Source organism: Podarcis pityusensis (assembly GCF_964106645.2).
Source record: "Podarcis pityusensis genome assembly, chromosome: 7".
Lineage (NCBI taxonomy): Eukaryota > Metazoa > Chordata > Lepidosauria > Squamata > Lacertidae > Podarcis > Podarcis pityusensis.
In genome coordinates, this window is record NC_138031.1 from 80,747,482 (window position 1) to 80,774,063 (window position 26,582).

The 26,582-nt window shown below is 42.5% G+C and overlaps 2 protein-coding genes across 4 annotated transcripts in view; one reads left to right on the forward strand and one right to left on the reverse strand.

Moving 5' to 3' along the window:
* ABITRAM (actin binding transcription modulator) overlaps window positions 1–16,528 on the reverse strand; it is a 113,173-nt gene extending 96,645 nt beyond the window's left edge. The window contains exon 1 of the mRNA XM_081015064.1: window positions 16,447–16,528. Coding sequence (XP_080871190.1) covers window positions 16,447–16,522 — 76 coding nt within the window. The 5' untranslated portion in view covers window positions 16,523–16,528. The remainder of the gene's footprint in view (window positions 1–16,446) is intronic.
* TMEFF1 (transmembrane protein with EGF like and two follistatin like domains 1) overlaps window positions 1–26,582 on the forward strand; it is a gene marked incomplete at its 5' end in the record, with an annotated part of 103,558 nt that overhangs the window by 69,948 nt on the left and 7,028 nt on the right. For 2 of the 3 annotated variants that reach the window (XM_081014934.1, XM_081014935.1), the window contains 6 exons: window positions 5,548–5,574; window positions 10,888–10,984; window positions 13,141–13,230; window positions 18,972–19,120; window positions 20,652–20,717; window positions 25,326–25,449. In XM_081014934.1, coding sequence (XP_080871060.1) covers window positions 5,548–5,574; window positions 10,888–10,984; window positions 13,141–13,230; window positions 18,972–19,120; window positions 20,652–20,717; window positions 25,326–25,449 — 553 coding nt within the window. The remainder of the gene's footprint in view (window positions 1–5,547; window positions 5,575–10,887; window positions 10,985–13,140; window positions 13,231–18,971; window positions 19,121–20,651; window positions 20,718–25,325; window positions 25,450–26,582) is intronic. The other variant, XM_081014933.1, reaches the window with a different exon arrangement.

The following is a 26,582-nucleotide window of genomic DNA, read 5'->3' on the forward strand; positions in this document are numbered from 1 at the left end:
TTTTGTTCTTCTTCAGATGGTGGTATGAGTCCAAATGACAAATTTGCAATGTCTGTCACTCCTTTTTCTTGTATTGTTGTTTCTACTGTTCCTTTCTGCAAGTCCTCCTGATATCTCTCCAAAAACTGTTCTTTATCTTGAACTGTTCTTATTTTGACCTTCCTTCCTTTGAAGTTAAAAGACAATCCTTGTGGAAACTCCCACCTTGCCTCCTGCCCAGCCGGAAAGCTGTTGTTATTTCAAGTTCTTCTTCCTGCAGCTCCTCTTGCCAAAATTCCGTAAAGTTCTGTGTAAGGAAGTCCACAAGGCTGTCTCCCTCACTCTCGGGAACCAATCTCTATTTCAAATTTCTCTCTTTTCTCTGTAATTCCAGCAAAGATAGGGCTGCATCATGTTCATTCACTTTTTTTGTAATCGGCACAAGCTCCTCCCTTGTCTCCTCTGCAGTATTTTTTGCACTTTCAGCAATCTTTCGTGTTTCAGAGCTTTCTTGAATTAATTTATTAATAGATTCTGTATTAGATGTTACACTTGCAGTATTCAAGTCCAATCTTGCTGTCAGTTCTGTCAATTTTTTTGAATTTTCCGTAGACAGCTTTGTCAGTGCTTCTAAAGATTGGTTTATTTTGAGCAGTGCCTGTGTCATTGAATCCATAGATGCTGTTGCCACTTTTTCCTGTGCAGCTGGTGGTATGCCGGGTATTGAGCCCCTTTTCTTTTGTGTCTGTTTTGCTTTGGATCTAGTTGTTATCTCTTCTGCTGGACCACTCATATCCTCAAGGTCGTTCTCACAGGAAAGACTTGCAAGTGGAAAATCCCACTGTTTCTTTTTCACTATAACAGTTTCTCTTTATACCCTCTAGAGGGAGCATTTAATTGTATCCAAGTGAAAAGAGAAAGAACAAGGAAACATAGAGCAATCAACAAAAAATCCAAGAGTCCACAGTAAAAGTTTCTGTCGCACTTTTTCAGTATAGTCACCAGTTCAACAAAGTAATTCCATTAAAGTCCCGTAACTTTGTCTCAGACAAAACCCCAACTTTGTATCCAGTCTAAACTGACAGTTCACTTTCCCGGTGCCTTACTCAGGCAGTCCGTCCTGGGGATTTGGCAGTGGAAGATGTTTTTTTCCTCAGTTAATTTCAGGCAGATTAACAGTGTCCAGTTATCTTCCCCCCTTCTCCTGCTTACTGGGGGGAAGTTTAAGTCAAATGTCAGGTTTGACAGCTCAAAGATAATTTTCTTTCAAATGCAGCTTTACTCTTTCGTTGCTTTAATTGCCATGCAGATCGGGGAGGCAGACTTCCTTAATTTATGCCTTTCCCATTTTCAGCCAAATTTCAGGATTTAAATTTAAATGTCCCGTTCAGTCCCTCCGTCTTACTCACGGGGTTTACAGTCGAATTTCTGGTTCAGGAAGGAATCGGCGCTCTCCGTTCATGGCGACGCGGCTTCACTCCACGGGCTGGGTTGCGACTCTCAGCACCGCGCTCACCCCCGATGCCGCTCCGTAGCCTTTAAAAAGGCTCTTTCACAGTACCGGGGGGCGCAAAAGGTGCCCACCGAGTCTCCTTGTTCACAGGCTTCAGCGCCTGTGATTTTAGGGGTCCCCCGCTCGCCGTAGCGGGTCAGACCCAAACTCGCGGAGCAGTCCTCCTCCGGAGCTCGAAGCGAGGACCGCCATTAAACGCTGGCGCCGACCGGAAGTCTTCAGCCTTCCCTCTCTCTTGAGGCAGACATCTCATTGCTGACTTAACCCATATACCTGTAAACTAATATAGTTATCTCTCCTTGGTGCAGAAACAGTTTTTAGGCATGATAAAGGCAGGGTGTGTAGATGAAGGTCTCTTCACATAATATATTTAAAAGGCATATGTCTAAGATTTCCCCCCAAGTGCACATCTAGAAAAAAGAACGCAATAAAACGCTTTGAAAAGACATATCATACAGGTATGCTTCTCAGAGACTAACCCAGGTACGTTGCTGCGTAGTGTGTGTGAAATGGCCTTGGGTATTATGGGAAGAGCTTACGCTTGACCTAACATGGCCTGCACTTCCTGCAACTGAACAGCAAGCTACTGTGCTTTAAGCATTCAGAGTGAATTTTTTGGAACATTTTGCCAAGATTTGCATGAAAGAATGATCAGCTACTGTTTGTATCCTGCCAAGTAACAGTTTAAGGCTCCATCTGAGGCTGCACCGCTCTGGGCAATTAGGTAGCAACCCTCCTGAGGACACTTGTGACTTTAGGGTAATTGCCGGCAGACACAGTGGGCTTTAAACAGGCGGTGGAGATATAAAAGCAATGGGAAGAAGACTAAAGTGGTGCAAAGAATCAGGATAAAGGCTAGGCAGAAATATCTTTCATCTGACACCTAGCTTCTGTGTACATAAAATTATTGGGGAGGGGGCATTCCATAATGTGCTTCCACTAGCCACAATCTGCAGTGGAACCGACCAAACACAGAGTTACTTCCTGAGTAGGAACATCATCTTTAACCCACCCGAAAGCATTGTGGACCATGGTAGCCTTTTGATCCTGACTGTGGACAGTTCATTCTCTTTTTAAGGCAAGGCTCTAGCTTACAGAGACTTTTATATATGGAAAATGCTTAATTGGATTGTGCAGACACCTTCCTTTCTGCTGTACCCCACACTGGCTTTCTATGTTGTTCTTCTATATGCATGATAATTTTATATTTAGTAATGCTTTTCACCAATTTACTCAGCACAGACCTTAAGCTAACAGGCCTGTAGTTTCTTAGATCTTCCATAAATCCAAGACTCTCTAAGTATCCTATTTTCCAGGGATGTCCCTGATTTAGAGATGCCATCCCAGTTTCTGATTTGATGCCGGAATTTCCCACTTTTACTTAGGTTGTCCCTGTTTTCACTGGAGAAATGTTGGAGTTATCCGGCCCCCTAACCAATTGAAGGCAATCTTGTATAGGGGAGGGTTTTTAAAAAATGTTTAATGTTTTATTATGTTTATTACATATGTTGGAAGCTGCCCAGAGTGGGTGGGGCACCCCAGTAAGATATGTAGGGTATAAACAGTAAAATAATCATTATGGAATGAGAAGTCACTATTTTCATCGGAGAAATGTTGGAGGGTATGAAATCCCTTTTTAAAAATACTGTTACATTGACCCCTTTCCAGTCCTTTTCTATAGATGCCATTCCTTGGGACAGGTTAAATATTTTTGTTAGAAGATAAGACGTTTCACATTTGAGTTCTTTAGGAGCTCTTAGGAAGAAACCACCCTCAGCATTTAGGTTGGGGGAGGGGAGGGGTGACAGTATGTCTCTAATGCTTGAGCATTTAACCCGTGGAAATGACGAGTCTTAAGCAATCCCCAAGCTAGCACGATGTAAGGTACCAAAGACAGAAAAAGACAAGCATAAAAACTGCTTTCTAGACTCCCCATTACTATTTGATACAACAAGCCTGGTACAAACAAAAGGGGCAGGGGACCCACAGTTTATTTCCCTGTATTTTACTCACTTTTCAAAATGAAATTGATAAGAATTTAATCTTAAGTAAATCACAAACTGAAGACATCCCCCGCCCCATTTTCATTGACTCCCCAAAGAAAAGTTGGAATTGACTCATGTTTGCGTTTGTGGCACTTTGGGTTAATACATACCAGCATTTTCCATTGCGCATCTACCCTGGAGGCATGTTCTGTATTCTGCAATCAATAGTTCTCATTCAAGGTCCTGAGTCTGTTCCCCTCTCACCAGCTCTGCTGTTTTATTTTCATTGTTTTAGAATGAGGAAGAATAGGAGAGGAGGACAGAAGGAAATCACATAGTTTCCAGAAAATTTAGTGCCTTAATACTTACTCAGACCATCATAAGATGACTAAGGTTAAAACCAATTCACCAGACATGTCTAAATCTTGTAATTCTGAAAGGCAAGGCAACGTAGGAAGTGCTTTGTTGTCGTTGTGTGCAGCCAGTTAAGTTGCTTGATGTGAACTGCTCTTCAAATGTAGAACTTTTTCTTTTCATGCTGCGTTTTCTGACTCTGTAATGGATTGGCCATGATGTCTCTATTATTCTTTGCAAGAAACTGCCTCATTTTAAAGTCACTGTAAGCAACTCCTTCTTGGCATGCTCTGCCCTGCATTCAGAGGAGGGGAAATTGCAGGGGATGAGGGAGGATCAGGACTGAGAATTTGAGGAAAGGAATACGTGGGAGGAAGGCAGGAAGAAATTCAGCAGGGGAGCTAAGTGATCTGCCATCTCTTCATTGGGTTACATCCATCAAGTCATGGCTGTGGCTCTAAAAGGAGTAAGGAGATTGATGGCCGCCATTTTATTGTCCAGTTGGGATTCCCCCACTTATCCCATTATGAGTTAATGTATCCTTCACCACTGATTGGGCCATCATTAAGGCTATATATGTCCTTCTGGGCCATATGTAAGGGCAATCTTCTTCAACCAGATGTTGTTTTCTGTCTTCAGATTTGTCCTTCACCCTAAGTTACAACGATATAGAATTACTATATTAAAACCAGTTAAAACCATTTACAGTCCAAAGAACAGGGTGAGTCCTAAAAATGTTGGGAATCTCAACTCCATCACCCATAGCCAGCATAGAGAGTGACCAAGAATGATGGGAGTTGTACTGCAACAACATCTAAAGGACACCCGACTGGGGAAGGTTGTGTTAGGGAACTGAACTCAGACATACACACATGAAATGAAGTTTCTTATTTGATGGCATTAAATGTACGGTGGCCACATAGAAATGCCTACATACTGTCTCCTTTAGTCTTGTTTGCCTCTTGACCCTCTTCAGACATCTTCTGCTGTACCACTTCATACTCCTAAGCCTCTTTTTCCCAGGCCGAGACCTAGGCAAAAAGAGTAGTTTAGGTGCTGTCGGACTCCTTCCTGTATGCATTTTGGTTGCTGTCTTCTGTGAGGTGGGTAGATGCAGGGAAATTGGAATGAGCAGCTAGGGTAAGTAAAGGGAGAGACTCTGCCAAATCAGAGAGGAAGACATTGAAGAACCCCTTGCGTCTTGCTTCAGGTGGGTAAAGCCAGTGCTGGTTGACCCCTCTTTGCACTTGGCTGATTCAGACAGCATCCCTATTAAATAATTTGCTGGCCTGGGCTCTAGATCCCTGTAGCTGTTTACATAAGGCTTTGATTGGCAGTCCAAGCAGGCAGAAGAAGTACAGAGTCCGGGGGGTAATTGCCTATGGATACTATGGGCCTTGTGGAATCCAGCACTCAACAACCTGGAGCATCTTGTAATAACGCTCCTGGCCTTTGTGGATCAGGCTGCTGATGGGATTTTTCTCACCAAGAAAACACTTTATCATATAGGAGTGGGAACAGGGTAAGAACTGTGAACCTGAAGGGTATTTAGTCACACCAGTTTATCTTCCCTGCCTCCCAGTGCTGCTTGTTATTCCTCTCCATTCAATTGGTCTTGCCCATTCAATACAATCAAGCTGTTTATAAAAGCTTTTAAATAAGGAAAATTAAAATTACAAAATTCAGTCCCAGATAATTCTATTTTTTTCTTTTCAGATAATGGTTCTGGATCAGGAGAAGGGGGTGAGTATTGCTGATATTTTTGTTCTTTTGTGTGAATGCAGGATCCTAGCTGGAAATGTTTACACGTACTGCAGAAAAACACAACTACATATATTGCTTTTCCTTGGCAAAAGGTGATTTCTGAAAAGTTTGTGAACAATTCAACCATTTCCTTGAAAAATACAAGTCAGGAGCCTTAACTTTTTTTCAAAAAGTTATGTCATTCAATAGCCAAAATTAAGCATTGTTCAATGGGAGATTAAGCATCTGCTTAAATTATTCCCATTAAAATCAAAGTTTCATAACTTTTACTGGATTCTGCCATTTGTTTTTCTATCAGTGATGCACCAATATGTGCACTAAAAAGCCCCCCCATTAGGTAGGGTGAGGCAACTGCCTCAGGTGGTACCCACCCAAGGGGCAGCACCCCTGTTCCACTGCCCAGTTAACAGCTGGTTTCCCCAGCCTTTAGGGGTAGAGGAGTCAGTGGCAAACCTCTGTGGAATACCTCCCTCCTGCAAGAGGGGAAGCGTTCTGCCTCTCAGCTTTGCCCACTGTTTGGGTGGGGGGCTTTGCACTGGCTTCTAATGAAGGGAGGAGTCAATGCAAAGCCCTGCTGCCAGGGGCAGGAGGGGGAGATCTGGAAAAGATACCTCTCCCGCACAGCCAGTGGAGATTTGTCCTTAGAGGGTTTGCCCACCACCCCATCACAGGGGCAGCAGCGGGCATTTTGCCCCTGGTGCAATTATTGCACAAATGAGAAAAACATCAGCTATAAATCAGTGTTACGCTGTGGGTTAAACCACAGAGCCTAGGGCTTGCCGATCAGAAGGTCGGCAGTTCGAATCCCCGTGACAGGGTGAGCTCCCGTTGCTCAGTCCCTGCTCCTGCCATTCTAGCAGTTCGAAAGCACGTCAAAAGTGCAAGTAGATAAATAGGTACCGCTCTGGCGGGAAGGTAAACGGCATTTCCGTGCGCTGCTCTGGTTCGCCAGAAGCGGCTTAGTCATGCTGGCCACATGACCCGGAAGCTGTATGCTGGCTCCCTCGGCCAATAAAGCGAGATGAGTGCCGCAGCTCCAGAGTCGGTCATGACTGGACCTAATGGTCAGGGGTCCCTTTACTTTTACCTTTACCTCTTAACTCTGTATTGCGCTAATGGATGGAATTTCAACTTTTGTTGGATGAGAGAGCAAATTAACTTCTTAGGTTGTTTTGTTTTGGGAGAGCCCACAGCTCAGCGGAATAGTGAATGTGTTGCATGACTTTAATCAGAGTATCTACATTTAAAATAGACCTTGGCTTGCACAGCTGGGAAAGCTGAGTCCTCAGAGAGCCCCTGCCAGCTATAGAAGACAATAGGCTAGAATGGACTGATACTTTAACTCAGTTTAAGCTGTCAGTTCATATATTTCTAAGGAAGGTATGAATGATTATTGTGTGTGTCTGGGTTTTCCTGCAGCCGTTTCTTACCTGGATATGTCTTCTTGTTCCTTAAAAACCACAATGAAACAATTTGTGGTCTTTTAAATTGCGTGCCTGTAGTATAGGGTATTGTTTTGCTTGTTACAATTTTATGTATTTGGTGTTTTTATATTGTAAACTGCCCCATGATCCTTGGATGAAGGTTTTAGTTTTACCTGGGCTTCAATTTTCTACCCCCTTCCTGGGAGTCAACCCCTACTAAGCTCAGTGGGCCTTACGCCTGACATGTAAACTTGTCCTGTTGGCAATCCAAATGGCCTGCAAAACTGCGAATCTTTGTTTATGGGTGCACTCTGTAGTAGCTCACTAGCCAGGTGTCATGCTAGTGTTTGCTGTTGTTGTGATCAGGTGAGTGAGTGCCTTCAGCATTGCCTGAGCAGTCACACTACTGTGGGGTGGATTGCTCCTTTAATTCTTTGCTTTCCATAGTTGATGGCGTGACCAGGCCATGCTCTGGTTTATAGCTAGTGCCTCTGAAATGTTTGTGGAGATAGAAGGTGTAGCACTCTGCTGTAGTGCTTTTTGTCACCTTGGGAGTGACGAGAGTCCCTGAATGCCCAGACTCATCAACTAGGCACTGGCAGGTTCCTTACCGCTACCACATGGGAAGGAATGCCAAAAATCCTCCTCAATATCAGGACAGTTACGTAGAACATGGCTGGAGTACACAGCTAATCTTCTAGCTCTAGGCAAGTGAGGTATGATGGGAGAGAGTGAGCCCCTACTAAACTCTTGTCTCCATGGGACAACATGGGAGTTTTTCTTCTCACTGGCAGTCATTTGATTGGCACTCTTCCCAGCCCTTTAGCCAGGAGTTGTTATCTCCAGTCTTACCATAGCTATTTTCAGGCACGCTGGTCACGGTAAGGAAGTGCGGGGCAGCACCTCACGTCACTGTGGCAAGAGTTTATCTCCTGTGGAGTTAGATCATCAGAATCAGCCCAGCTGGTATTGCCCAGGAACTCTAAAATGCTCCAAAAATTATGGGGCAGGAGGCAGCTTCAAAGCCATATGTTGCAATCCTGAGGAAGGACCAGCCACAAGTAATGTCTAGATTGATCAGATTTAACCAAGACTGCTCACCTCTACTGTAACGTCTATTGATCAGACTTAGCCAAGACTGATCACAGCTAACCTATATTGATCAGACTTCTCCCAAACACAGAACAACAAGGAACACAGTGCATTAAATGTTACAGATGACCTCAGAGAATCATCCTAGTCCAATTGCGCATCTCTCCTCCCAGCAGGCTGAAGGAGTGTGCATGATGGGACAGAAGCCTCTTTCACAGCTGCAGGGCTGTTAAGAGAGGATGACTCTCCAGGAAGCAACCTGTTCAGTGCGTCCTCAATGGAGTAATGGCTAATTGCCATGCAGTTTCATTTCTTATTCTTTTTGTTTAACACTAACCACAGTGAGTGCTTGTTTACCTAAACAAAGTTTAAATTAGGCACCTTTTTTTAAAAAAACACCCCCATATTTAATTGTGGACAGATGGCAATTGATTAGTCTCGGCTTTCAAGCTAGGGAAATGGCATGCTTGCAATACAGATCGTCATGTTAATTATTATTGAAATAATTTGTTTCAGAGTCCCTCTTTCCAAAATTCGGTTTTTAAAGTATGATGGTGATTAAAGTCCCTGGCAGATTGCTTTTAGTAATTAATAAATTGATAATCAGTATGCACTATTCAGCTAACTGCCATCTGTCTGTTACGCACAACAGTTGATTGTAGCAGTTACAGGTTGGGATTGGTATAATTCTAAGCATATATACAAATTTTAAATTGTACCTTTTCCACTGTGTCCGCCACATGAGTTGTATAATTCTATTATTATTATTTTTTGAATCTGAACCAGTGATACAACTGGCCAGATTTGTACATCCTGCTAATTTAGTGTGATGTACATGAGCAGGGGGACACAGGTGGCACTGTGGTCTAAACCACTGAGCCTCTTGGACTTGCCGATCAGAAGGTCGGCAGTTTGAATCCCTGTGACAGGGTGAGCTCCCGTAGTTCGGTCCCTGTTCCTGCCAACCTAGCAGTTCGAAAGCACGTCAAAGTGCAAGTAGATATAGTTACCGGTCCGGCGGGAAGGTAAATGGCGTTTTTGTGCGCTGCTCTGGTTCGCCAGAGGCGGCTTAGTCATGCTAGCCACATGACCCGGAAGCTGTCTGTGGACAAACGCCGGCTCCTTGGCCTATAGAGCGAGATGAGCATCGCAACCCCAGTGTCATCCACGACTGGACCTAATGGTCAGGGGTCCCTTTACCTTTACATGAGCAGGAATGAGCCACAGTGCATCTTGGGCTCAGGTGCTTGCTTTTCGCTTTTATACTTTGTTTTTTTGTCTCATATGACAAAAATGTGGCTAATATTAACTGCTTTTAGTTTCAAGTAAGCTGACTTCCAATTGTGGATTCTGAAGCTGACTGGCTGAAACCAACCATAGTTAGGGTTAACCACAATTCTGGATCCAGACGAAACAGCAAACTGTGGTAAACTAAATATGGAAGCTGTGCTTTGTACTGAATCAGAGCATTGGTCCATATAGCTCAATATTGTCTATGTTGACCTGAAATGCCACATTTCCAAGGCAGGGGTCTGGAGATTTATCCTGGGACATTCTGCATGCAAAGCAGATGGTCTACCAGTGAACTGTAGGCTTTCCTCTGTGGCTGTACCAATGAGCTACTGCAAAAGCTTCTGAATTCCTCCTTTTAGATACTTGAGAGGAGAGAGGACACACACAAGTCAGAGGCTCGCTGCAGCCCATGCACATTCCAGTACAATTTAAACCATGGTTTAGTGTGACATGTGATCACTGCCTCAGAATAATGTATAGGGGAGCTGGTGTAGTACAGTGGCCAAGAGTGGCAAATGTGGAAGATGCCAATTCAAAAATGTGCCATTGCCACAAACTCACTTAAGTGACTTCAGACAAGCCGCAGTTTCAGGTTTGCCAACTTGAGCTCATTGCAGAAAAGGCAGAATATAAATGTTACAAATAAATAACTTAAAAAAAAAAAAAAGAGTAACATGGGAATAATGACAGTTGCCTACTTTACAAAATTGCTGTAAGTATTGTAAGATAATTTATGTGAAACATTTTGAGCACTCAAAGATGTTTAACAATGGTAGTGATAAATATTTCAAACACTGAAAACCAGTTTTTATCAGTCATGCTTGTGCTGGTGTAAATCTGGCATTTGCAAGGTGCTTTCTGCATAAAGAACTTCTCAGGTGTTTGTGGTTTCATTCAGCATGCCCAAGCTTAGTTCTGTCCTCAACCCCTGGTTTATAAAGCAAAAGCACTTGCTGCTTTTGGATAATAACAACCTGGCATCCATTGTATTCTTGGATATTTGACTGCAGAGGAAAACTTCAGTATAACGATCAATTTGCAGTAATATATGCATGTGAAACATTTCCATTTTGCCATTCGGAACGGCAGCAAATTCAGATATTTAGATTAGGTAGCTACCGTAGAGTAAATTGCATCTGCTGTGTACCAGCATGCAGGTTTTTTTTATCTCCAGTGGCAAAGAGTTTGAGTATACAAATCTTTTAGCTAATGTTGTGAGCTGGTGTAATATAGAGGAAAGAGCAATTGGGTAGAAAGGTGTGGGGTCAGCCCCCCCAGTTGGGTCATGAGGCTCACCGGGCTGGCTGTGGGTTAGTTGCCATGTCTCAGTCTCATAGGATACCTTTAAAGGATGAAACAGGATGTCTCCATGCAAGCCGCTTTCAAGGGAAAGTGTCAATAATATGAAAATGTGTTCTCTGTTGTTGTTGTTTTATTTTTATTTAATTAAACAATACTTTGTGTTGACTTGATCTTGCTCTAGAATATGAAGGATCTGGAACTGAAGTTCAAAGAAAACATTCCAAGTGTGGCGTTTGCAAGTATAGGGCTGAGTGTGATGAAGATGCAGAAAATGTTGGGTAAGTAATGATGATGATGATGAGGCGGAGGAGGATGTAGACGATGTATTTGTTGTATCCCATCCATCTGACTGCGTTGTCCGAGCCACTCTGGGCAGCTTCCAACATAAAACACAGAAACACAACAACACAACAGAACATCACACATAAGGGGGAAAGTGACTCTTAGCCGGCGGTGTGTTGGGGGAGCCATTTGTAGCTGCATGGCCATACGTCCTTGAGACAACTTGGGGGAGGGGGGTTCATAGGTCAAAGTGGATGCGGGAAATGGCTGTGTTACTTACCTTTGAACGGTACACTTTATTCCAGCAATGCAAAACTCAAATGTTCACCTATATTTAGAGAACATATGCTTTCCCATAGTCTGTTGAGGCATGCAGCCATTATGGTGGAGCAGCCTCAGCTCTGCATTCTGGGTTTAAAAGCATCCTTAGAAAAGGTTGCAAACTTGCATTTTTCATTCTAAGCAGTATTCTGTAATTAGACTGTCAGAGGTACCACAGCACATTACATTCAGCACAGAAATATACACAACTTTATCACTTCTATTATCTCGGCAGATTTTTTTTCCTTTTGGTGCTTTCTTTTAATGTTTATTGGGCTGATTAAGAGAAAGATGTGAATTTTGAGCAGGTGGTTGTCATGAGCTGCACAGCACGGCTGGAAAATTAACATTTGGATAGATTCAAATTAGTACAGTATGTGACATTCCTGCATATAAATATGTGAACAATTCCTGCTGAGAAAATATCTCTAAATTATAATTCATCCCTGTTTCTTTTATTTCATAAATAAATAAATGATAACGTGGGAGAAAGGAAATAACTTCCATCAAGATCCTCCAAAAACACAGAAGAAGCATCTTGATAATGTGTATTTCTTAAAAAAAATCTCCCTTATTATTGTTGGCATGCATCTGTCTTGAGAGACAATGGAGTATACCTCCAGGGGTGAAGTCAAACTTCTGCATTATTAGCATCAAAGTCACCTCCCTGGGGCACAAGCCTGGGCAGTGTATATGGAGGTCCTGGGCTGCCCAGAAGACAAGCACCCCTCTCTCGGACTCATTGATGTGGTCCAAATGAAAGCAGAGCAATACATTTGGCACCAACTTGGCTGCAGGAGTTGCCAGGAAGAGTTTTGCGAGGGGCCATCCAACAGTCTTAGAGATTCCACTCTGGATTTGTGTAGGGTTTACTCATCAGCTTTTTTTGCAAGGCAGCAGAGGCTTAGGATCAGAGCTGTCCTTCTAGATGGGCTACCTTCCCAGGTGGACGAGCCCCATCTGCCCCTCACTTCCCTCTACAGCACATGCAGAAACCACCTTCTTGACCGTTGGACCCACTGTTGGATTGCATTATTTTCAGTATTATGAGAGTGATGATCTGGTTTTCCTAACATTTATTTTGGGTGCAATCCAACAGAACCCTTCCCCTCCAGCTGCATGCCCACATCAACCTGCATAACAATTCCAACCATAGCATGTACCACAACCGGACAGCTGTCCTTGGGCCACACTATGAATTTTGGATTTAGGGATAGCAGAGGTGTGAGTTTTTCCAAGTGGAGTTTGATAATGAAAACAGGAAAGAGAAATCGGGAGAGAAATATTGCCAGCAAATAAAGTAATGTAGCTTTGTCTGCTACCAATGGCGTGGCTAGTCATTTCAGATCAATAAATTCAGCCTTCCCGACCATAATTCAACCGTAACATGTGCCCAGAGGTCAGCTCCTGCTTGTCCTGTTCAAATTGGGGTGGAGAGGGTGCAGTTTGCAGTAGAGAAGCTTTGCTCATTAATTGGTATTTATCTACAACTGTCTCCTGCCAGCTTTGTTTTTCCAAACGTACATAGAGTTACGTTTCAGACATGGGTTTGGAGCTGTAGGGAAGTACTAGTAATTTGTGTGGTTACGCACACATAACTAGGTGCACTTAATCCTACTTCTCCTGATCTAGAGATCTTCAAGCGTAGTTAACAGAAACTTTATTCAAACATTGCCAGCAGTCATGTAGCTGCTGCTACACAACTATAATTACATTTGAAGGAACATGTGGATGAGGCTGGTAGTTATGTGGTTATGTGGTTATTTTGGCAGTATAACAACAGCATAGGATGCAAGCATGCCATTGACTCCCATCCTTCTGGTCCTTTCAGTGTTCTGCAGAGCAGCATAGGAAGAAACTTACAAATAAGGTCTGAGCATTTTGCTCTTCCCTTACCTGCATTGAATTCTTCCTCCTCGATGTAAGTAGAGGTTTTGGGAGGAGCTATTTCATGACTAGAGCGACAAAATCTTTAAATGTGTACAGAAGTGTATCCTAAGAATTAGGTTTCCTAGCAAAGTATTACAGTAAATCAGGTGCTTCCCTGTTTTGCTTTGACACATGTTATTTTCCAGGCATGCCCTAAAATTGTCTAAGATATTTGATTTGCTATTTTTCAAGTGCAAGGAGGTTTTTCAAAATATGATTAACATTATCACAGACTGAGCAGATAATGATCTAGATTTTTTTAATCACTGAAACAAATGCCACTTGATATAGACTTGCTAAAGTGTTACTGGAACTTAAGAGCCACTGGGATTTGGTTTGCTTTCTGCATCTATATTTTTAAAAAACCCAGCTGTGCCAAGAACAGTGGCATCACATCTTCCTACAGCTCTCCTGAACACCAATGTAAATATGTTAAGTTTTGTGAGGGTCTCTGGATGTTCTTATGTAGAGTGTTGGCTTGGTTACAGAAGCAAAAAGTGCAATGCCTGACATATACAAAAGCCAAACAAATGGCTCTGCTCCAATGAACTGTGCAAACAATCCCACACGTGAAAGGTCTCTTTGGGCTTTGTGTTTCTCAAACATCAACACACACACACACACACACACACACATCCCAATGTCGGCTAATAAGATCATTCTTGAAAATGAGGAGGCTTGCAAAAGAAGCTTGCGATGTGATATGGCATGGGAGTCTTGTTCAAAGGGTGGTGAAGGGGTGGAATCCAGAAATCCCACTAGATATACCAGAGGGCAGTCATCAATGCATGCATGTTTGTATGTGAACTAGGCCATAGATTTCTCTGGTCATTTGGGAAACGCTCACATATTTTGGGATGCCCCAGAAACCCAAGGATTTGACTCATGCTGGCATCTGTTTAGAGATCCTCTCACATAGCTATTTCCTGCCGAAGGGATGGAAGGGTGCTGTGAGCTTTGATGGTGTTAATCCATTAGGAGGTGAGGGTGTCAAGTTACCAAGACTTCTACCCACAAAACAAGTTGATAAGCGTTGTCAGAGCTAAACATTTCAATATGCACCCAGTTTGTTAGAACTAGAAGTACCATGTGTGGAATGTAGCTTTCCCCTCTGACTGACAGAGGGCTGTGGGACCTTATCCAGAAATGGTCAACCTGAACTTCAATGACCCTTCAGTAATGAAGCTGAGTGAGTGACCTTCAGTCACCTAATCCCCTTTCAGCTGAATTTACCTTACGAGATTGTTGTGAGGATTAATTAGAAGGATTGACTCTTGTCTCAAACTCCTAGGAGGTTAAGGAAGAGTACAAATGTCACGAATAAATATGTTTCCTGAGAGTTATTCTTCTTCTTAAGCTACATGTTTCTCTGCCGAGGTCCATGAAGTCGAGCAATGGACCTTCTTCCATGCTTAGCCAGAGTGACCCCCTGCAAATGGGCATTTGAACAAATTGTGCCACTTTGCTTAGTGACCTGTTGTTTTAAATTACCCTTAACTGACACTGACAGGGTTGAACGCCACAGCTGGAAGCTTGTGACTGGACGTATCCATGGCAACCCTTGGGATGGAACATCACCTCTCTCAAGGCGACTTTGGTTTCCTACTGAGAGGAAGAAGCTAATATTCTAGTCACAAGCCACCGTGGTTTTAGGATAGCCTGCTGTGGAAATTCCACTTGACACCGTTGCGATATGTGGCTTTTGATCTTTACAGAGGGAAAGCTACATCTGTCAAATCTAGCTCAGGTTTTTTTCTTCAGCACCTGTGTCAGCAACTAATATTTAATTGGAGGGTGGGCAGCTGTCTTTTCAACTGAGTAAGGACTGAATGGTGAGCAAAATTTGCCCCACCACTTATTGACTCCCACAGCAACTCAGACTTCCTACATATCATACATTTAAAGCACACGCATCCGAATTCTGGGAACTTTAGTTTACCCCTCACAGAGCTACAGTTCCCAGCATCCTCAACAAACTATAACTTCCAGGATTCTTTGGCAGGTTGCTTTCAATGTTTTGTGTATATGTAGCCAGTGCTCATTAAACCCATTTCCTCAGCATTGAACAGCACCAGAAGATTTGGCAAAACTCTTCCTGTGGGGATAATAAAGGGAGGGGTTTGCCAAAGCTTCTTTACTCTTCACAGAACTGCCCATTTATTCCTACTCTTGCTGCCTGCAACTTAACCAATTCCTGATCCGTGAGTTGCAAATCCTTGGAGAGCAAATATGGATTCTGATGTTCCCTTGGAGCAGTATCAGTCCAGACCAATACACTCCACTCTGATAGTTTAGACCAGGGACATTCAGCTGGCTGGCTGCTGGCTAGATATGACCCTAGATCATTTATCTGGCCTCTACTGACCCCACCAAAAGAATGTTTTCAAGTTAGGTAAGAAATCAGTACTCCATAGCTTGATGTTGCATCTCCCTCTTCAATTATGTATATAATACGCAAACATTCATGTCATTAATGCTTCCCACCCAGGAAAATTCCACTGGAAAAATGGTTATGTCCATGTGGAGATGGTAGTATTGAATCAGTTGTTCATGTGCTACTAGCCTGCACTCTTTATAAAGATTTGAGGAGTGAGATTATTACCCCTCTACTACTGTCCATACTAGGTCGCTCAACCATTGCTACTGTGTCCTTTCTTATAGCAGATCATGATGATCAGGTGACAGCAAAAACTGCAAGGTTTATGGCGGGGGCAATTAGAATAAGATCTATTATTTGATTATTGATGTAAACCTCCAAAATGTATTTTGTATAGTTAAGTTTTTACCTCTGTCTTCAGTACTTTTATTTTATTTTATTTTATTTTATTTTATTTTATTTTATTTTATTTTATTGCATTGCATTGCATTGCATTGCATTGCATTGCATTGGCTATGGCTATGGCTATGGCTATGGCTATGGCTATGGCTATGGCTATGGCTATGGCTATGGCTAGTGGCTGATGCAAATAAAGATTCTTCTGATCTGAACTTCCCATCCAGGCGTTCTGAAATTATGTCCCATAGAGAGCAGAAAACTATGTGCTCTGGCGGGTGGTGCTGTGGTCTAAACCACAGAGCCTAGGGCTTGCTGATCAGAAGGTCGGCGGTTCGAATTCCCGTGACGGGGTGAGCTCCCGTTGCTCGGTCCCTGTTCCTGCCAACCTAGCAGTTCGAAAGCACGTCAAAGCGCAAGTAGATAAATAGGTACCTCTCCGGCGGGAAGGTAAACGGTGTTTCCGTGCGCTGCTCTGGTTCGCCAGAAGCAGCTTAGTCATGCTGGCCATATGACCTGGAAGCTGTCTGCGGACAAATGCCGGCTCCCTCAGCCTATAGAGCGAGATGAGTGCGCAACCCCAGAGTCGTCCGCAACTGGACCTAATGGTCAAGGGTCCCCTTACTTTTTTTTACCTGGCCCCTTCTCCCACTTGGAGGATAAAGGATTGAAAGTAGATTGTACACACATGTGCTCAGATGTGTTTATAGGAACCCTGTACAATCAGGTCTCACCATTGCAGGGAACACTGTAACTGTGTCCAACCAAATGCAGTTACAGCCCTATTCAGACCTTCCTGCTCAGACCTATATGGAGCTCCCGTATGCTCTGCAATCGTGAACCTTCACTGCTAGCTTGTGGTTGGCCTCTGTCTGTGTCGATAAACAATGGAGTGTGCGAAGTCAAACCACCTTCCGGGGGCGCAAGCCTGGGCAGTGTGTATGGAGGTCCTGGGTTGTCCAGACGACAAGACCCCCCTTTCGACTTTGCTGATGTGGTCCAAAGGAAAGCAGCGCAATGCGTTTGGCACCAGCTTGGCTCAGGAATTGCTGGAAGGAGGCGTACAAGACCCCATCCAACCATCTTAGAAACTCTGGATTTGTGCAGTGTTTGCTCCTCAGCCTTTTTTTTCTTCTCCCATAGATGTCCCACAATGCTACATAATGCCATCTTTATTATGAAGCTGATTACTTCCAGGCCTCAACCCATTTCCTGGAAAATGGAGTAGACCTTGCTTTGCCTGTCCATAGCTGTAGGCCTGCATAACTATGGTGACTGCAGCATCTGAATAAACCCTGTTTTTGGTGCCCCTCTAAGATGGTTGAATGGGTCTCAGGTACCTGCCATGATGCAATATACAGTTGTCTTCAGCATTCTTGAGGAGGTGGGGAATGTCGGAAGTTGTGCAAGGCTAGAGGCACTCTTGACCCCTGCATCAGGATGCTGGATGCATAAGCTTTCTCTTTTGCAACTCTCTGTTGCTTGTGAGATGAAACACTTTGCTGAAAAGCCTTCTAGTGGTTTAGCTGAATGCGATAGGAAATAATCCAGATTGCATGATCCTGTTTTTCAGAACAGCATAATCAAACCAATGTGACAGGGTTTTGAAAAGCATGAATGAATGCTTTTGTTACTGCAGCTTTCCCCCCGCCCCCCGCCCTGCAGCAATAAATTTATTTATTTATTTTGCTTTAAAAGAACACCACCACCACCACAACTTTTTCCTGACTTATAGGAAGGAACAGAAATTTATACTGTTGTATCTTCTTTGTAATGGTTTTTCAGCAACGGCAAGATCTGAGGTGTCCCATAAGGAAAAGCCACTTGGGAGTCAAGAAAGAGATTCCGTCAACCCTAGATGGGAAAAAAAAATACAAGAGAAAACTAAATAATTGACAATTTGCAGCTTTTTAGTGGCACCTTTTGTCTGTTGCCTAGTGATACCCTGACACCCTGACAAAAAAAATGTGATGCATTTCTTTTTTAAAAAGCTGCATTTTTCAGTCTACGTTTAATTATTATGGCTGGTATTCAGCTAAAAAAATATGGGAGCAGAACAACTTTCACTTGCATAACGGGACTTCTCTCTCTCCCCACCCACGTCCTACTTTGTCCCCAAATCTGCTCTGAATATAACCCCATGATCCAGATGCACTTAGTTCCATTGAAATCAATGGGGCTGCAGTTACTTGTGCATGGGCAGAGTGCTGTTGCACTTAGGATCTGCTTGCATGCTTCCCACAGACATCTGATTGGCCACTCTGAGACTAAATGGGCCATTTACTAAATGGACCATTTCTCAGACATTGAAAGATGATAGCACTGATTCCGCAGAAGGAATTCATGCGTGCTAAGAGGTTTTTCTGTGTAGTCCCACCCCTCTGGAGCCAGTCCTATTTGCCTCTGAATAGCAGCAGTGTTTGAAATAGGAATGTCTAGAGGTGCTTTTTTAATGACAAGAATACAAAGCTGAAAGTGAATGAACTGCAGCTAAAATCTTATGTTCTTTTTTCACATGGTCCAGTCCTCATCCGAAGTGCTTGTACAAAATTTTGGCCTTGCACAGGGCGCCATATTATGGAAGATGACCAAAGTCTGTCCTTGGCACCTGTATCACTTTAGTGCACGACTGATCACCAAAGTGACCCGCAAGTTGGCCTTGAAATCACAGGTAGCCTGGTGGTCTAATGTCAGTGCAAACTAGTGGACATCTCTAGGAGGATGGCCACAGGAGTGAGAGTGGCTGTGAGTATTATGGGCTACGCTGTCGGGGCCGTGGGTTCAAGGGTGCATTTTAGATGCTTTGACTCACTAATATTATTAAATGAAGTATGAGTTTGTGTTAATGAGGACTATGGTTGCCTTTTATACGCAGTGTGCAGACACAAGTGTGCCACTTGTACAAAATGCAGATTGCTGAATTAATTGGTCCTCATCCAAGCGCATGTTTGTGTCAATAGGTGCGTCTGCAACATAGACTGCAGCGGCTACAGTTTTAATCCTGTTTGCGCATCTGACGGAAGTTCATATAACAACCCATGCTTTGTTCGAGAAGCATCTTGCCTGAGACAAGAACAGATTGATATCAGACACCTTGGACATTGCTCAGGTACTCCAAATTTTATTTTCAGTAGAAAACAATGTCCACCAGCAGACTGAGAAAGGGCAAATTGTACAATTGCTTTTTCACGTCAAGAGTTAGAAATAGGGTTCTGAATTAGGGTTTTGCAGAAGCACAGAAAAGATGCGAAGGATTGAGTTGCCTAAGAGGTTCAGTTTTCATCAAACTGGTGTGTGTGCGTTTCTGTGCTCTATATACCGTCTTGTCCCACCCACTGCAGAATAAATTAAAAATGGAGAATATACAGTAGTCTGCAAAAGAAGGGAAATCATGTAAATCTGCTTAAAGTGCAGTTTATATAGTTCACAAACTTGTTTTGGCACAGAATTGTGATCACCCACCCACCCCAATTTTAAGTGCAGAATACACACAATCCTGTTTTCAATAAGTTCTTTTTGCATAATAAGTATGATTTGTTGCCCACAGCCAGTGATTTTCAAGACAGACTGGGTTCTGTTGCAGGGATCTAACATTTTTTAGAAAGGCAACATTGCTCAGATTGGGTATTGTCTGTGACACCACTGAGAATGAAGCACATGCTGTTGTGTGAACTTTATTTTTTAACAAAAAGATGTCTTTAGTGGTTCTATGCTCTCCTGCTGTGCAGTTTGAGCACTGGAGCACTCATCCAGCAAAAGCTGCAAAGAGCAGCAAGGCTCCTCCTCTTCCTTTCACATTCCCACAACATTTGCTGGTGGTTCAGGGCTTAGACGAATATCCAAGGATAAAACGCAGTTGGGTACACTTCAGTGCCCACACATAAAGGCCCAGTGTTCCACAATGAAAACTGCATTTACTATCAAAATGGCTTAGGAGACTTGGAAAAGAATAGAGGTATGTTCTCACGGTCTAGGGTCCTCCAGGCTATCTGACACAGCCACAAGGTTCCCTCTTCGTGAAAAGAAGATAGGTGGAAGAATTAACAGAGAGAGAGAGATTTAAGATGGTGGAGTTTTTTCAGATTGTTACATTGCAGAGAAAGGCCATGCAGTTTTCAATGTTTCTGGCTTTATAGCCTCCTTTTGGAGACTGAACATAATCTTGCCCTAATGGCTGTTTCTGCACCTAGGGGATTTGAAAGAACAAAACTGTGATGCTTGGAAAATGAAAGTATTATGGTAATAAGAGGAAGGAGTGCATATGTTGTCCAGGCATCACACCTCATACGCTGAGGGTTGATTTAGTTTCGGACTGAGATAAAGTATCACAACTAACCTTAAAACGTGATATCATGACCACATTTGTTCACTACACTTGACTCCCCTTGTCTAAGGAGACGTACCAAATCTGTGGAACGTTTGGCTGCTTGGTTTCCCCTTTCTGCATCTCCTGGAGTTCAAAAATTAACCCACATGCAAGAAATACATAAGGGCAACTCTGGACAATATTGTCTTCTTAAGCTGCATGAAAAATACAGTGTTTCACCACCTACTTGCTGTTCAGTAGCCTTCTCAGGTATCGAAATAATACAACAAAGCAATAAATATCTTTGGTTCTTTTTATGGTTTTCCTCAAATAGACTCCGACGACACAAGCTTATTGGGGAAAAAGGATGATGGAATGCAGTATCGGCCGGATGTGAAAGGTAGGATTCTAACACTGGACTGCCCTTCTGTCTGCAGCGCTAGCAAGGATGCTGGACTGGATAGGTTGTCGAAGCAGGTTTTTCTCTTGCAGGATGGCAGTTCTCGCAGGTCCTGATGAAGACATGCACATTGCTGTTATTTAAGTGCAGAAAGAAGCATTTCCTTCCCTCCAGAAAATATTTATTGGAAAGGGCACAGACATCCTTCAATAATTGAGTTAAACCTGTTAAAATAACTTGCCGCCTCCAATCTGTTTCAAAGTAATGCATTTTTGCTTGAACAAATACCATTTTACAAGCACTTCTGATGGCCTTGGCAGTTTTGCACTGTGTGTGATGAGACATTTTGTATAATAAAGCCATTTTTATTTATTCTGGAAAATTTAGCATATAAATAGTCTTAAATGAACTGATGTTGTGTTCCTTTTGCTCCACAAATGGAGTTATGATGTTGTTCTATTGTGCCCAAGCTCTCATGTGTTTCTTATATTAATGCTAAACACTCCCCTGTTATTAAACACGGAAAAGGAAGCTTTCATGTATTGTTCTGAAGGATGACTTATTCCTACAAAATAGATTTCCTGTGTTCTGCACTTCAGATTTAAAGGTGACTTTTAAAGCTGGCAGAAACTAAGGAAAGAAACCATTTCTACAGAAAAGCAATTTCCTCCTTCTGACACTTTCTCTCTCCCCCTTTTATTGTTTATTGGATAAATTTGTGCTAAAGGAAAAGGAAAGAGAGAAAAGCCTCTGGGCTTGTTTGATCTTATCTTTGGGGCAGTGGATAGAGGGACATTTCTGTGTGGGCACATCAAAGAATCATTCCAATTTCTGATTAATTGAGTCTGGATTAACTAATTATTACACCTTGTCCATAAACTGAAAGTGTTAGCCTTTACCCAGTCTCTTTGACTTTCCGTCTTGCATCAGAACAGGTAAGGGGCAACTTACCTGTCTTAAGCAATCTAGAATATGCATTCAACTGTTTTGGGCAGAAAGATTAGGTACAATATACAAAAATCAGTATAAATGAAAAATAACTAACATATTGGGACAATAACAGCTACTAGGAGATCCAAAACGTATAAATATAGCAGACACTACCAGATCCACACACCAATTCTACAAGTATGCATTTATCACTGGGACAACAACACTCTCACTTCAATGCCTATTTCCCCAAGTTCACACAAAAAGGTGGGGCAAAATCGCACACACTCCCCATGCCTGGAATCCCCTGCTCTTACCAGGGAGTGCTTTTAATCTTTCCATCCCTGCTACAAGCCAGTTGAGATTGTGGCCTTTTCCACTGCACCTTCCATTTTTAAGATAGGAGAACCTAATAGATGAAACCAGGCTAAAACTGACTGGAGCGCTGTTCTGGTTCTGGTTCTGCAGTTTCAGACTCTCTCTGCTTCCAGGCCGCTTTGGTTTGCCTGCCTTTGCATCTCCTGAGCTAAAAGGCCTTCCTCTTGAAAGATCAGCATTCAGATCCAGTACAAGCTGAAACTTCAGTGGTTTAGCTGCTCTGTAGAACCTGTCAACCTCTCTTTTATCTAGAAGTTTGACCTCCAAGATCTATTTTGGAGCCTTGGGATGTCTGCAATTCCTGGGAACTTAACTGAAAGGATTTTTTTGCTGGGTTTCTCTTCTGTTCTGCCCCAGTTAGCTTCTCCTTGCTCTTTCTGCTTGAGATAGTAACCTGGGAACCTGAGAGGCATTTGCTTGGGGGCGGAGGAGGAGGAGCAGGAGGAGGAGGAAGTTCACATTGCAGGCACAGACTGTTATGCAAGGTGGGGAGGGGGGATACCTTTCTTAATAAAACCCAAAACGCAAACCAGGCTGAAAATTGTTTTGCCTACCATGTAATTATCATCTGTTGTGCAGGCACTCAAGCAAGGAGGAGGAGGGGACAACAGAGAACGCAAAGTTTCCATCAGCCAGAAAATAGCAACAATGACTATGAGATCCAGTTGTGGTTTCTGTCTCTGAGGTTTTCAAAATAGTTTGATAAACTTTAAGGGGGTCACAGGAATTGACTTTGGAGTTTGCTGCTTTTTAAGAAGACATGTTAAGGCAACTTTGTAAATAAGTTCACATAAGTTTCTGGCTTAGGAGAACATCTTGCATCTTTCCCACCTCAAACGTACTTTCATGAATTAGTCTACCTTTTCATTGGTGGAACTTAATAATGATTACAGCAGCAGTAGCCAACCTGGTGCTCTTCATGTGTTTGACTCCCGACTTCCATCATCTCCAGCCAGTACAGCCAATGGTCATGTATGATTGGAGTTACAGTCCCATCAGGAGGACCCCATGTTAGCTACCTCTGGACTTGTGTTATATCTATATCTGTGCTTTTTGCTAACCATGGTTAGCTTCAAACCACAGTTTGCAACCAATACCTAGGAATGGTTTTTGCAAACTGTGGTTCAAGCTAACAACCATTTGGGAAAAGACTGCTGCAGATGTAGCACTAATTGCATTTAAGGCCAGGAAATGGGGAATTGGCCTACAAGTGGGGAGAAGGAAGGAAGAGAAGTGCCTATGCAGTGTTCTTGATCTTCTTATCATGGCTCTATTTGCAGTAGTTTCCACCTGAAGTGTAGACAAGTTGTAACAAAGGGAGCCAGCTTTGGGGCAGGGTATGTCTGCTTTTTACTAGTCTTTCTTTCTTTCTTTCTTTCTTTCTTTCTTTCTTTCTTTCTTTCCCTTCGGCAGGCCTTCTTGCCAAATAAATAAGTTCAATTTTGTTTGCATGTTATTAAAAAGCAGAAGAGAGATTTAGTTTGCATATTATTCAAATATCACAGAGTGTAGTGGGAACAGAAATAGAAATGTTAGGAATTCCTATATTTTTATAGACATCTGTCTCCCCAGCCAGGATAAAAATAAATTTGGTCATGCTTACAGACCCTTCTCCACTTTCTTATTTAGAACTTAACAATTAACAGCAATTCTGGGTCATCTTCAGAGGCCCTCTTCAAAATGTCTCTACTGTCTTGAGGTTAGGCAGGTGGCGACCAGGGTAGGATATTTTGGGGATGGTGTCCTGTTCTTTGAATGCTCCCCCTTGGTGTTTGCTGTGCTGTCATTTCAGTACTAGGCAAAGACCTCCTTGTTTTTCCAGCTTTCTTCTCATTACGGAACTGTTGAAATCCTGATTTTGATCTACTATTTAAAGTTTGTATTGTTGTAAGGGATTTTACGTTCCAGATTTCAGTACATTCATTTTATTTCCTGAGAATTCATGATAACATTGAATAATAGTAGTATGAATTTAATATTACAATATGAGGCAATAATAAAACTGATCATTTTTAAAAGTACTGATTTAAGGGGGGTGATTGATATAATTATTTTGTGTCCCCCCCCTTCTAATTCAAACTTTTTAGACAGGTAAGTATTTACCAAGATATTTGCATTGCAAATGAAGTTAAACCATTTGATAAAGTTGACTTCCATTCCAAATTGTTTCATTACTGAAGTCATAGATTTCTTCAAGGCAGTCGAATGCCTTTTATGCAGCAATAAACAGAAAGGTGGAAAGGTTGATTATCTTTAGAAGTCTGTAAATAGAGAATTAGGTCTATAACCTAATTCTTATATTCCTATTCTAATAATTATCAGTTTTGTACCAGGCACAACTTTCTTTGATCCATGTTAATGTAATTCTGTATGGTTTGAAGGGGGGGGGATTAATATTGTTATTACACTGATCCAGACTGTATTGTAGAAATCCGTCCAAGAGTATAGCTAACCTAGATGTCATTTTCTGAGTAAACATTTAACATAATTCTAACAGTAAACTACTCTGATTTTATATTATTTTAATACCTGAATCGCATTTAACATTTATTGCTCTGTTGAATTATCCAAAGTCCTCCTTTTGTATCCTAGGGATATTCCTTTAGGGAGAGGGCTCTAAGAAATGCATTAGTTTATTATATATACTGTATATAAATTAATTGAAACTTTTGTAAACTCTCTGCAAAGTCATCTAAGGATATGGCTGTTGTTTATATGGCAGTGAGCACAGATAGAGAATCTTTTTGGCTCTGTGAGCCAAATCCTTATCAGGCTAAATTTGACATCTGGGTAGGGCTGCCCACCTTTCAATTGCCTGACATCACAATGATGCCCAGTGACCAGGTGCTTTGAAGTATCACATGCAGCTGATCCTATGGGCGTCGACCTTTCCCTTGTCAATGTGCAATTGAGAATACACTTTAAAGCTCCCAATTTTGCATTGGCAGCCACATGATATCACATTTGGCATGAGGTGTGAGGCAGGTGGGTGTTGTCCTGGAGAAACATCCTCATGGGACAAATTTGAACTCCTTATGGACCCCTTTCAGTAGCTATATACTGCTGTGTGTGAAAAAAAGTATTTGTTTGCTGACATCATAGCCTGCTTTTTCGCCAAAAGATGGCAAACAACAATAATCCAAGTACAATAAAATATAATAATAAAAAAAAACAGAGCAATAAAGACCCCCCTCCAAAAAAACCCCAAACCAAAGCAGGCAAAACACCAACAAAATCAGTAAAGTTAAACAGCTTTTAATCTTCCTTCAATTTCTACCATTCTTCTGTTTTTCCGCAAAGATGCAAGTGATCAAAGAGAAGACATCTACATTGGAAACCATATTCCTTGCTCGGAAAGTTTTAGTGGCTACTGCATCCATGGGAAATGTGAATTCATTTATTCTACACAGAAGGCTTCCTGTCGGTAAGTCAATCGACCAAGAAGATTTGGAAATTGGAAATTTGTGCTCAACTCCACAATTAGCGTATTCACGATGATCCAAGCAGAAACAGCTATATCTGAAGTTCCCCCTTTCCGAGTGAGCATCAAATAAATTGGGTTTATGCAAGCCCAGTTTTTGTTCTTCTTGTTTTTATTAACTATTTATCGACTTGTCACTAGATCCAAATGCGTGTCACATTCTATTAACATGGAATGAATAAATTATAGCAATATTCTCTAAATATAGCTTGCTATACTCTTAACCTCTGTTCTATTCTTGTCTGTTGCTAAGTGAACAATATAAACCCTTGGATTAAAACAAAATGAGAGGGGAAAGTTATAAAAGATGGCATAATTCATTTTCATTTTGGTGCAGCTTTCTGGGTATGAGACTGGCATAGGCCTCCGTAGAGCTGTTTCTCTACTCTTCCCATCTTCCACAGCGTGACAAGGCATTTCTAGGCACTAGAAATGGTTGAACAACCTGGTGCTTGCCCCGAAAATCAGTCGGGCCCTTTGAGTGTTCCTTTTGAATTCACGAGGGACCCAACTGATGCCAGCTTTCTATTGCTTACTACTCCACCCCCTTCCCTCAAGGAAGCCACTTTGGGGAACAAAGAACAAAGCTGTAGTGGAGAGTTCTGATGAAGACAGGAAGAGGTCCATAGATTGGACCTCTTTCAGAGAAAGTGATGCATCAGTTCCCAGGAGGGATCTTGGGTGTGCGAAGATGTACCCAGTGGCAGAAGATGCTGTCCAGCATACCTTGCTCTGATGGAGGAAGTGCCTTCAGATCCTCTCATTGGGTACCTCTTCCCCACAGTGGAATGTCTCTCTTCCCCTTGTCCTTTTGGAAGGCTTTGAACCCCAGCTGCCCAACACCTGCTAACAAAATCAGTGTGTGCAACCTTATTGAGGGGGGTGTACCTATGTTGCTTCCACGTTTGCGTACTGCCCACCCATGCTTTAAATTCTCATCCCACCCCTTCCAGGTACAAGAAGTCTTTAGGCAACTTGAGAACCTTTAGCAAGTGAGGGAGGAGGGTGGGGAAAGGGGACACGAAGCAGGGTCCAGTTGAGCCCCCATACAGATTTCTGCAGCAGAATGGATTCTG